Source organism: Tympanuchus pallidicinctus, unplaced genomic scaffold, assembly GCF_026119805.1.
Source record: "Tympanuchus pallidicinctus isolate F22 unplaced genomic scaffold, pur_lepc_1.0 scaffold1, whole genome shotgun sequence".
Lineage (NCBI taxonomy): Eukaryota > Metazoa > Chordata > Aves > Galliformes > Phasianidae > Tympanuchus > Tympanuchus pallidicinctus.
This window is the reverse complement of record NW_026294618.1, coordinates 47,738,734-47,752,068: the sequence shown is the minus strand read 5'-3', so window position 1 is coordinate 47,752,068 and position 13,335 is coordinate 47,738,734. Positions and strand designations below refer to the sequence as shown.

At 36.9% G+C, this 13,335-nt stretch overlaps 1 protein-coding gene across 2 annotated transcripts in view; it reads left to right on the top strand.

The window, feature by feature from the left end:
• Positions 1 to 13,335, top strand: part of MAN1A1 (mannosidase alpha class 1A member 1) — a 136,422-nt gene that overhangs the window by 71,567 nt on the left and 51,520 nt on the right. For both annotated transcript variants that reach the window (XM_052680413.1, XM_052680500.1), the window contains exon 5: positions 5,538 to 5,632. In XM_052680413.1, coding sequence (XP_052536373.1) covers positions 5,538 to 5,632 — 95 coding nt within the window. The remainder of the gene's footprint in view (positions 1 to 5,537; positions 5,633 to 13,335) is intronic.

Sequence of the window (13,335 nt, the reverse complement as noted above, 5' to 3'; positions counted from 1 at the left end):
GTATTAAATACAAACTTCGGATTCCCATAAGAAGAGCTTGTTAAAAACACTGTCCTGTGCCTGTTTCAGCCTTCAACTGAGATAAGAATTCTCCTACAACTGCAGGATCTGCATTTTCCAGGTTCTCTTATCTGGAAACCAGTGTGCGTATCTGTCTTTTATAATTTTATGCCCAGCACTGTGTGGCAGCAGATGCTTAACAAGATTCTGGGAATGGCTAAAGATAGTGATTGTTTTTAAACACAATGTTCCTCCTGCTTTATTCACCTGATGTTGTTCTTATATGTGAGAGATTTGAATGAAAACTAGCACAGCTTTGAGGGTTATAATGAGAGAAGAGTGGTTGAGATTATTTACCTCTCTGAGTCTTTTCGATGTAGCTCTTTTCTGGGACTTTTCTGATGTCACCTGGTTCCAAGAAACCCTCTGCTGTGCAGTGTATCAGCTCTCTCTGCTGGCATCCCTGTGAGACAAGAAACCTGCTGGGGCCTTCTGCATGTGGCCAGTGGTTGGTGGCTACTGCATGGAAATTCTTGTTAAAATAAAACCCTGCTTTGTCCAGTCAAAATTCTTATTTGAGGGTGTGGCAAACCACACTTTGTAAGGAAGTTGAATTATGCTTTGTCATGATCCACTTTTCCAGATCAAAGTCAGCTCTTCCCCTCCCAGGCCCAGATTTCCCTCCCAGACTGGGCTGCCCTGTGGGAGGCTGCAACTTCAGCCCCAAAGGGATGTGGGTGCTCTAGGTAGGGGATCTTGTGCAGGCCCTGTGCCTCTGCAAGGGACCTGCCAGCATCCAGCCATGTCACTGAACACAGGCAAAATACTTAAAATGGATTCTCCAGCACTTCTGGATGTGAGTGCACAATAAATACAGTTGCAGCTGTGTAGGTCCGAGGTGGTGTCTGCTTGGACTCCAGCTGTCAGTTTCTACACCAAAGTAACTCATTGCAATGCCTGAGTTCAGAAATGTTGCTGACTTGCAACACGGGTCTTTAATAACTGACTTGGCTCAGCCAGACTTCAGTGAAGGTTGGCTGGAACTAACCCCCAAGCCACCAGTCAAAGCAACAGGAACTGTAAAACAGATCATTGCTGCCGAGTTAATGTCAGCAATCAGATATCATGCCAAGTTTTCATAAACATCGGGAATATCTTGCAGGAAATTTTTTCACATAGCACAACAAGTGTCATATCGCTCGGTATTGAAGAGAGTGGGATAATTCATCTTGTGCTGCTTAAATTATTTTGGTATAGCAAAAATCCTGGATTATCTTTTAGTGAAGAAGGTATTAGAACAAGATCTTCCTAAAGAATCCTTTGTTAGCAGATCACTTTAAACGTAAATCATCATTTGTTATGCTGAAAGGATTTCTATTCGGTGTTCTGAAGAGAAGCAAAGCAGCCTGTTCTTGTTCATTTTCTGCTCCTGTTTCCTGCTTTTGCATTGAAATATTCATTCTCTACCCTACTGGGAAAGGCAATCAGGTACAGGAAAGCAAGCAATAAATCTTATTTAGTGGCTTGTCAGTTTTTATCTGTAAATATAAAACAAAAAGGAAAAATGCTTAATTTGATAGAATTAGAAATGTGGAAAAAATGTCTTCATCAATTAAAAAACAATACATTAAGAAATAGAATTGTTTCCTCTGATTAATGTTAAATTTTAATTTCTTGTTTCACTGGTATGGAGCATACTATGCTCTTTTTAAATTTCTTGTGCCTCATATGCAATTCTGAGATATTTCTTTGTTTCCTGTGTTTTCTTCCTGATTAGCAATTAAGTGTATGATGAAGTAATCTAACACTTTCAAAGGAGTTTTTCCCTTTGGGTTCCTCCAGCTAGAGAAATCTTTTTTATTATTATTAATCTAGGGCCAATAACCATCCTGCACCCTAAAGAAAGCCAATACTGCACCAAATGACAGTTCTGCAGTTGCACCTTTACAGATCAGATTCAGAGAGAGTATTTTGTCTAAGTAAGCCTTCATTACTGCTGGATGAACATCCATGAAGAGAGGCCAGAAAACGTCCTTGAGACTCTCAAGATCACCACTGAAATGGGAAATTTTGCTGTAGCCTTTTTCTTTATTATATATAATGTCTTCCATGCTCTGTTATTTTTGCATTTCTGTACATGCCAGTAGTGGCTATCATATTTTTGCTTACCAAAAAAGGACTTAGTAAGTGAAATTCATATCAGCAACATATATGAAATAGTTTCTATTTATTCACTTTTACAAACTGAAAAAATATCTAGAGTGTACAACGTTTATTTCTTAGTCTAGAAAAATTACAACTTACACTAGTTTTTCCTGTTACTATTTTGTAAATATTAAAGCCTCAAATCAAAAAACAACTTGGTTCCTTTATTAGTCTTCAACTTCTTACCCTCAATGAAAGGGTGCAGTTTTGCTGTACAAAGCTGCTATTTAGTGTATTCAGTCATTCACAAAGTTTTGTTCTATTCTTCTCATTCTTGCCTATACCATTTTACTTAATAGATAGTGATTTAGTAATCACTTGTTCAGCCATGTTAGATAGTGTCCATAGTTGATTTCTTTTTAACTTTGAAAAGAGAAGGAAAATATCTAGTATGTACTAGTAATAACTTGTTGAAATTGTCTTGTAAACAAGAAGTACGTTTTCACCTGAAGATTTGTCTCAAGATTGTATGATGATTCAAAATCACTTTTAAAAATCTATTTTCCTAGTTATTTTTTTCCCCCCTGTTTCTCAGACTGTTTCCTACATTAAAAGATGGGGATTTTGGAAAAGGACAAAGTTAGAATGCCCAGCTTCAATGCGTATTCAAAAGACTAGCAATTTCTTCAAAGCTATGTCCTCATCATGAGTAGTTTTGACTTTCCTTGAATATCTGTAGCTGGGGCAGTGTTTCCTTACTAATTACCGATATCAGATGTGTTTAGATAAGTGTTACTTTTGACATTTTTATGGAGAAGGCAAGTTTTTTAAAATAAGAAATTAGGTTGTCAATTTATAGCAAAAATGGAATAGAAAAAAATGTTAGTAGACCAATTTGAAATTAAATTACTGATGCTGTTTAACAAATATTTAGTTGAGAAATTAGAATGCATTTCTGTCCAGAAGCAATTAATATAATAGAATTCTTTATGAGTTTGAATTTTTTTTGGTGATGAGAAATAATACAGCCCATAGCAGAGTAGTTATGGAGCCTTGGGCTGTTACCGTCCTTGATGCCACTGCTATGGTTGAACATGTACGTGCCTTTTGAAGGGGTGATTGCATCTTGATGTTAAATACAAGTCTAAAAAGAATGTATGACAGAACATTGACAATCTCCAGCTTTGGTGTCCTTTACATATGGTAGAAAAGTTAGTTTTATGCTGTGCAGCCATAGATGCTGCTACAGGAATTTGTGCCCATTGCTAAGGAGGTTCGTTTTGACCACTCTCCTGTTAATACCTCAGTGTTTCAGAGCAGAGATGCTAAATTAAACTGGTACGTTGACCATACCATATATTGTGAAAATCTCAGGAGAGCTCTCTTGTGCTGAAAGAGCAAAATGTGTTCAGGTTTAATAGCACAGGTGAACAAATGCAACTGCGTGGTGTAACAAGGGAAAAGCTTGTGGGCAAACTGTGGGTCACTCTCTCCTCTCCAGAAAATCTACTGGGAGTTAACACAGTTCTGCATCAGCTGTTTTTACTGAGTTTCCCACAAGGTTTCAACCTTGGGAAGATTGAATGTTGTGCTGTCTGATGATCACAAATCCATGACTAATTCTTGTCAGAATCCAAATAATCAGTAATCTGGGAAATCAGAAATAACATGAATTCTAAAGGGATTTCCAAGCAGATTGGTTTCCCTGCTGCACTATTTCAGCTTTCTCCCAGCACTCACAGGCACTCCACTGAAAAATGTTTTCTGACTTCAGCCAGAATTTAGCTTCAAATTCTTTAACCTCTCAAGATATCTGTAATTCCAAATCTAGGACTACTTTCACAGAAACTTGTGTCATATGAAGAGACTGTGGAGTAGTCTGGAGGTTCTTTATGGTAACATGATTGTCCCAGAGTTTTAAATTCCCTTTGGATCATATTCTTAAACAATGAAAACCTTTTGTCCAGATAAGCTGCGGTTGTTCTATCTCTGGAAGTATTCCAGGATGGGGCCCTGAGCAGGCTGATCTGGTGAGAGGGCAACCCTGCCCACAGCCGGGGGTTGGAACTGGATGGTCTTTAAGGTCCCTTCCAACCCAAGCCATTCTGGGATTCTGTAATATTCTGTCTAAAAATATAGAGATGTTTCCTTTGCACTGTTTTCTTTCTCTGATAATTTACTGCACTGTAGTTGGCTGTACTGTGAGTTGCACCAAGTGTACGAGTTCTAAAAATAAATAAATACAAACCCATCATAAATACATTCAAGGGGAAAAATAAATTGAAGAGAGTCATTACTGGAGAGAGAAGATGATGAAAGTGACTTCACTATTCTGGCTATTACACCCGACTTAATGCCTTTCACTTTTGCACTGGATTTCAGTGTAATCCCAAGCAAATAGGCCTTGAACATCTATATTCTGGGATCTCTGTATAGATTTCCACATATAAGTTGGAACAGTTTTGCTTCTTATTAAAAGCTCTTTTACTAAAGTTCTCAGTGCTCCAAAAGTCAGGCTAACCTGAGCTGTGCTGACAATCGAAGGAGAGCAACATACTATTTGTTATAGTGTTATAGGCTATTTCTCTAATCATAAAAGTTCCTGATGTTAAATTGTTTGTAATTCTTGTGGGTGTATACATTCAAGGTCTTTCTCTTTATTTTAAAGGGGAACTTTTAGCTAAAACTCAGTTAACTCTGCTATCTGTAGGAGAATATTCCAATTTCTGAATTAACCATGGCATTGACGTCAATTTGGGTGTAAGCTGACTGAGTCCATAAAGACTATGATGCTGAAAAAATATCACTACAAACCATTTCTCTTTTTTGTTTTTGGCAGGGGGGGAGGTGTTGTGGTGTGCTTTGTGTTTGCCTCGGATTACCTGTGCAGCACATTCACCACACAGCAGGTACCTGCTGATCCAGCCCAAGTACCCATGGCATACTTGACAAATCCCATCACTGTGAGCTGACTTATCCAGAACATATGCAGTGCTCCTGTGACAACATCCCTGTGCCCAGGGAGGACTTATCATCTTGGGCAGGCAGCTTTGTACTGTCCAGAATGGACCCAGCAGTTCACCCAACTAATAAACCCCCTGCTCCATTGCACAGCAGAGCATGACCAGTCACACTGTTGTCTCTGATTTAATGCTGTTCTTGCCAGTGCTGTTGTCTGGATGTCTTCACCGTGTAACACTGCTGTATGAGTTCTTCTGTAGTCCATGGCATACACTGGCTATCCCCCTATTATGCTGTGTAATAGAAGACTGAATGTGCAGCTCTGTTTCTTCAGTCACTAAGGAAAAAACAGGAATTCTTTGTTATGCTGAAATATTGTTTATTGGGAACTGCAATGAATTTTCTAATACTTTTTTCTTCTTAACTTCCAGATTTTCCGGAAGAAGGCAGTAGAGCTTGGAGAGAAATTGCTGCCTGCTTTCAACACTCCCACTGGGATACCTTGGGCATTGCTTAATATTAAGAGGTAAAACGTGATTTTTGGTGACTAGAGCATATAAAAAAGTTCTCTTGAATCTAAAATCCTTTGCCACAGAACTATTGCAGTTGCAGCACTGTTCTAATCTTTCCAGTGAGGTAAAAGTTCATGTAAGATCCTTAGTTCTATAAGTTACTCTTTTAGTACTTTCATCACTTTTCCCAAAGTCCTACATTAGTGTTAGTGTTGTTATGCGTACAGTAGTTGCAAAAGGATGGGTGCTACTCTGAAAAGGGAAGGTGTCTAGCTACTTGTACTCATTTTTATCTGTTCTCACTTGCCCTTGTTAGTCCTTCAATAACTAGTATATCAAGAAGCAACAGTAATGTCTGCTACAAATTACTTTCTGGTTCTCACTCACTAATGAGAAGCGTATATTCTCTCAGCTTTCATAATACTGTAAATAAATCTCAGCATCACCCATTACAAGAATGTGGGGTACTGCTTGTCAGGGAGAATCAAGGAGAGTTTCTTCTCTGCATGTGTTGATATCACATGTTTTATATGTTTCTTTGGTTATGTGATTCCCTCCTTAACAGTAAGCTTCTCCTGTTCTCCGCTTAATGTATATTCATGGTATGCCTTTTTTCCACTCTGAGACTTCGCACTGGTACACTTGCTAGGTTGGCTATCTATGTCTGAGGATTCCCAATAAGCTCCTCAGAGCCAGATCCTACAGAAATCCCTAGCATTGTAGTTTGGACAGGGTTATCTCCCATCTTTCTTTCAGACAGAAAGGATGCAAGGGACCAAGAATATGAGTGTGTGCTAGGGGCAGGAGGGAGCTTGTTCCTTGTGTACTTTTTCATCACTGAAGGAACTGATTAACTGCTGCTTGGTGGTGGTCCTTGTAATTCAAGTAGTTACTTATATGCATGTTAATGATTTATTCTCAAAAGATTTTAATGAGTTCTGCACAAGTTAATTGCACTATAGTTTGAGCTTCTTCATTTGTTTTTAAGCTGTTACAAATGCTTCTGAGCACAAAATCCTAGCATACATCTGTAATTCCAGCACAACAGTACTTTATACTACATAGTGTATTTAAATATTATTAAAGGTATTCAGGCTAAAAATTTCTTATATACAGCCCTTATCTAAATCATTACTTGTCTACTAACTATATCATTTATTTTTTTTTCAAATGTTTCAAATTCAGTGGTGGATCTTTATGATTTTGTTCCTGGTTCTCTCATAACAAGTGCTGTGGGACACTGCAAATGTTGATCCCAGGCAATATAAGATAGTGATTGAAAAAAAAAAAAAAAGGTTGGGGATCCATTTTTTATCTTTCACCAAAGTGGAAGAAAATCTGCATCAAGATAACTTCATCTGTTATGTTAACAAGTGTTACATTCAGTGCTGTGTTCTTGGTGGTTCATTCCAAATCCTTACACATCTGTCTAGATTTGACCTTCAGTAGATGACAATTCTATAATACCATGCATAAACAAATATGCTGTCATCCAGGCTTAGGAAATGCTAAGCCACTGAAGCCTGAATATATTACAGATCTAATATGCCTCATTTCTGATTAGTATTTTATTTGATTTTATTTTGATTTATGCTTCAAACTGGAGAACATTGACAACAAATTGTGGGTGTCTGGTTATTTTTAAAAGACTATTTTTGGATTAACAGATGAGCTGAATACTGGTTTCACTAGGCAAATATTCTTCACAAAATAGCTTATTTTCTCTGCTTATCCTGCAGTATCAGAGCCAGACTTGCTCTCTCTGTGATTGCCTGTGTGCAAACCTTCTTTTGTCTTTGTGAGTCCTAGCATACCAAAGACATCCACCTTACGTCTTGTCATCTCTTTCTTTTCCATTGTTTTTCCTTGTTTTGTTTCTTTCTTCTTGATTCAAAGACCATGGGACACTTGCTGTCTATTTGTGAAACCTTAATTGTCAAATAAAAATGCTAATTGTACTTTTTCTACAGCTAAAATTGTTAGCCAGTTTCTTGAGTATGTTTGTTTCTATATGAAATTTCACATTATCACTAAAGAACATTTTAAATAATTAGATTGGGAGTTTGTAGTGAAATGTCCTTTTATTTCTTTATAAGTATTTAGGCTGCATTTCCATTGTTTTTGATGTCCCTGATATTGCTTTGTATCTTCAACTCACTTTCAGCATCTGTTTTTCACTCGCAGCTGACAAAGCTAGTTTTTAAAATTTGTTATTCCTCACATGCAAAAGAATTCTTTAGATATTTTGTTCTCAATGCTTGTAAAACTGCAACTACTACAGCTTCTTTAAATACTATACTGATGTTTATGATTCTTATTTTTCTTCTCAGTGAGCCAAGATAAACTGACTTATTGATGCTAAAGTTTTCAATTTCTTTTCTCTTAAACTTCAAGTTTAAGAGAATTAAATAAATAAATTATCAAGTAATTTATGGCTAAGCAATTGTATTGACTAGGTAGTTCTGTAATCTCCTATCTATAGGAATAAAAAAATGTGAAATTACAGCCCTCCTAGATGGTGATTTAAGTAATCTTAAGAAATATCCATCATGTGTCATGTTTATAGTGTCAAGTATCCTTTTTAATATATCTACCCTGCAACTATTAAAAAGAAAACTGTATATGATTTGGACTTTTGAGATGGTAGCCAGCTGTGAAATACAGGGTGCCCCAGTTTCCAGTTTATTGTTGGTCTATTGGACCACTCAAGAAAATACTTCTCAGTATGAGATCCTGTACAATGTTTTTTTTCTTTTGGATGGAAAATCTCTCTTTATATCACTTTTTTCCTCCCCCTTTTTTTTTTTTTTTTTTTCTTTTGGAAGCAAAACTTTTTTTTTCTTTCTTTCTTTTTTTTTTTTTTTCCAGTTCCTATTAGTTCTAATAACATTAAATTACTGCTTTGTAATAAACAACCCAGCACCATTCTTCCGTGAAGAATCATAGTTTCCATAAAATGTTTGCTCTCCATGCGCAGACCAGTGGAATTGCTGTTTTAAAGTTATTTATTATCCCCTGTGTGACAGTATGTAGCAATACTATTAGTCACTAAGGTGACTGGCTTTTTACATAGAATCAGTCCATACTATAACCTCTCAGCTCATCTGAAATTTTGAAAAATGGTTATGCCTTACATCTATGAAAAAGCTTTTGTCTGGACTAAATAATTTTTTTTATTTTTTTTCTTTAATTTCTGGAGACAACAAAGTAGGTTGTCTGGACCTCCAGCTTGCTTCCTAGTGCTGTTACAGGGAGGATACTGTGTTTTTTTTTCCTGACTCCATGAGAGAGTGTCTGATTTCAGCATTAGTGGATATAGGGACTGTGGGAAGTCCTGTATAGAAGGAAAGGGCCATGAGGTGTGGATGGAGTATTACAGAGCAGGAAACTTAATGGAAGTCAAAGGGGAGGAAATTAAAGTAAATTTGATTAATGTGTGTTGAAGTCAGGAAGTGATAAGATTTACTTGACATAAACACAAAATGTGTACTGTGTCTGACGTCAGCCAAGGATTCTTTGCCTTTTATACTTTAGCACTGATTATACATTAACAGTGGACCTGAGCTGAATTCAATATTACATATTTTGCAAAGAGAGATTGCAGAGAACCTGCTAAATTGTTTGAACAAAGCTGTTACTCATTTGTAGGTAATCAAGGATAGAAGTAACCAAAACTGCAGTGTTTTTGCTATTGGATCCGGCTAGCATGTCTTATTTTTATAAAACAAATTGCACTTGATTTTTTTTTTTTTTTTTAATTTTAATTTTAATTTTTATTTTTATTTTAATCACATAATATACAGACTATTCATGTTAGGCTACAGACCTTGCCAGGCCTCCATACCTGTATGAATGTTTTCTGAAGCTACATGTGACTCTGGAATCCCCTGCCTTTGTTCTGAGCAAGATGATGGACCCACAGAGCATCTTTTTTTCCTCCCACCTTTATTGAAAAAAAATAATGCCTTCTTAATTTTTCATATCAGATCATGTTTCTAAGGCAGAATGTGCTTTTTCTTTCCCCTGGGATCAAGTTGGAATGCTTTAGGTTTTACCACCACCTGTGCTTCCTGTTCCCTGACAGCAGCATAGAGGAGAAAAGCTCTCCCCCAGCAGGCCAACTCGCTTTACAACGGGTTCCAGGTGCTTTGACGAGAAGGGTTTTGTGCTAAAATGCCACAGTGTAGCAAGGGGGACTAAGGCACAGGCGAGTTTTTTTTTTGTTCCTGCAGCGCATGCACTTCAGTATTTCAGGAAATTGGTAACATTTTTATTTGCAGTCATTTAAAGAAACTTAGCTACCACCATCTTCCATTCAGTAGGAAAAGTTGCTCAAAAATCAGCAACTAGTGTATAAAGTGTTAAAGATAGACAACAGTACTTGCTTTAAAATAATTTAACATTTCAATGTGATTCCCAGATTCAAAACATGTTTACAGTTCATGTGCCTAAATCACACAGAAATTGGGTCTCATAATCTCTTTAGAGCCCTATTGTGTTAGGAAAGCTTACTGTTTTCTTAAGAAAAGATGCAGTTTAATGTTTAACAGAGCGGCTTTCTTCAAATTCTGGGACTTCTAAAATGTCACAATCAATGCACTTACAGTTATATTCCTTATGATTTGTAAAGGGAACTTTATGCACTGAGATGCACTGAGAAAGCCTGAAAATATGAAGTTAGGATCCAGGCAACTAAATTCAGTAATTTGTTTTTGGACAGCTTAATTCCCCAGCTTAATTTATCAGAAGTGTCAAACTATGAATGTTGCATGATATTGCAAAATTTTCCTAAACATCATGTTGTCTGTATAATATTATATTCTTTACCAGAGATAGTGATTCATGCATTTTCTTGTCCTAGTGACTCATCAGGCTTTTCTAAAAGGGAAAAGGCAAAAGGGAAAGGGGAGGAAAGGAGAAGAGAAGAGAGGAGAGAAATCTCACACATTGTCAGAAGGTTAATGTAAATTTTCTAGTTTGCATTATTAATTCTAACATCTAAATTAAAAAAAAAAAAAAAAAAAAAAAAAAGATTACAGAGCTAAGAAAAGGTTATTCAAATTTGACTATCATTGCAAAAAGAAATGTGTGATTTAAAAGGATTGTAATTAGGAAAAACTTGCATTGTCTTCACTGTCACTGTAAGGCTGGGCAGAAGTTGCATTTAGGTAGAATCTTCAATTTTATCTTTTCTGTCTACTCTGGGCTTAATTTTAGAGAAAGGGAATCTAAAGTGCCTTAGAAAATAAAGCTAAAAGTAATCTTGTATGCATGTTTGACAAAGGCTTGTGTGTGTGGTTTTGGCAAATGCTTCACTGGTGCTGTTAACTGAAGTCGTAACAGTAATAAAAAAGGATTTGGATATTGAGTAAAATACTTATATTTCCACTGTTAAAACATACTGATTGAAACCAGACTTTTTCCTACAAGCATTTGGATCACAATGTGGATTTGTATTAGTACTGGTTGTAGAATGATAAATCCTTGCTGAACTTCAGCTACGTAAAAATTGTTTTTCTGGTGCTAAACACTTTTTTGGGAGATCAGATTATTTGCCTTCTTGGAGGTATTGATGTCTCCCTATTGGCTAAAGAAGACTTTAGACAAATTATTAAAAGAACTAAATTTTTAAGTTAGGAAAGTGAATTCCAGCCTGATTTATAAGTAACCACTGATAGATTGTTTCAGTAAGGGTATATCTTGCCAGCACTACTGTTTTAAGTGATGCTGAATCTATTGATGCATTGCATGGTTCATAAACAACTTTAGAGTTCTTGAGTAAGTACAATGCAATATTTACCTCAAAAATGATTTTGTTTGGACTCTATGTATTACCATGTTTTACTCCATCTCTTTAGCAACTTCGGTTTTAGAAAGCCTTAGAACACTACAGTAAGCAAATTGCTTGCCTTTTCTTTGCCTTATTTGAAATGAGGAGTCCATTCTGCACTGAATGACTAGTGCCTTGTATTCAGTAAGAATCAAACAAACTATTCTTAAATTTATAGCTATAGAAAATAGCAATTCCTTTTTTCCCTTGAGTTACCATAAATAATTCTTCCATGTTCACAGATGAAATAAGTAAATTGATCTGAAAGTATTACTAAAATTTGAGTTTGATGTATTGGTGCAGTTTTGGGGACAGATATTTTAGACCTTTGGTAGTGTCTAATTGCACTACACAGCGCAAGGATCCCAAACTATGAAAATATTTGTGAGATCAAGGAAATCGAGGGGGGCAAGGGGAAGAAAAGAAATAAAGAACCAAGAAAAATATTTTTTTGCAAAACTCCATAAGATTAAATTGTATTATTTAAACAGCAGTTTTAATTCAATACTGTAACCATGAATTTGTATGAGAAGCTGCCCATTGGTAATAGTGTATCAAGGACTTGGGACCTATTGTTGCTACTGCAAAGTATCTTCCTCTCTTCCTCAGTTCAAGTGCTTTTTTTGTTTTTTTTTTTTCAAGGGAGAAATATTTTGGTCCCAAAATCTAGAGTTTACTAGTTCACTGTAAAATGAGTGTGAATAATTAATTACAGGTTAATTATTACCATACTGCTGGTGTTTGTAAAACCCTATGCAGGGATTAGTATTGTGATCCCATAGAACTAACTGTAGGATTGCAAAGACTTCAGAGCTCTCTGTGATAATAATGAGAGGTGGTGCTGATTGTTTTAAAACAAAACCAAGATTGTGATGTCCTGCAGAAGCCTGCTAGTAGAGGAGAATATTTGTCTTCATTTCATGGTTTTGTCCCACTCCTCAGCAGGCATTCTCAGTGGGGTGTCAAAATCTCCTTCAGCTATTGTGAATTTTCATCTTGAATGTTCTTTAAGGACAGGAAGTGACTTTTTTTGTGTGTTGTTTGTAACAAGGGTAGGAAGACTTCTGAAAGTGGAAGAGACATTAATCAGGACCGGCAAGTTACACTGTTTTGTGTTTTGCCTTAGAAAGTATCAGAAGTCAGCACTTACGGTATATACAGGGGATGCTGTGTACTGGCCAGGTATTTTATGTTTTCTGCCAACCCAGATGTAAATTAACCAGGCCCTGGTTGAAACAGCCAGGATTTATGGGGAAAGACATAAAGGTTTGTAAAGAAGAGCCCGAGGAAATTTTATCAGATCCTCAATTTGCTTCCCAATAATTAAAACTGCTCTTCTTCTCATGGGAAACAGGCTTGCAAGGTTTGGAAATTGCCTTTATGGAAAAGAGGATTTTATACATCAGCAGACAAACTGGTGGTGCTTGTGGTTCTTCTTTAGCAGCTAAATGCTGCTATCCCTTTGATATTGTCAAGATAATTGAGAGCTCCCTGCATGAAGTATTTCTGTGCTGCCCAGGAAAAACAAGGGATCCCCTGGATCTCTATGGTTGCGCTGAGTTTCTAGGTGTATTTGAGAGCTGAGCATGCAAGCACACAGGATAGGGCCTAGCCGAAGGTGAGAGACAATTCTATGTCTCACCAGCACAGCATGAGCCAGCTCTCACTGCAGTCACCAAGCAGCCATTCAGCAGGAGGCTGTCTGAGGAGTGCTTGTCCTCTCCCTGAGGTAAAGAGATGGTGTTTGGCCACCTGAGCTTCTCTCCCTGAACATTCTGACTGCTGGAACCAAGACTCCTTGGTGTAAGCGCAGACCCCAGCACTGGCTGTAGATCATTTCCCTTTCAATTGCTTGTATCGTACATAACCATTTTTTAATTTGTGTCC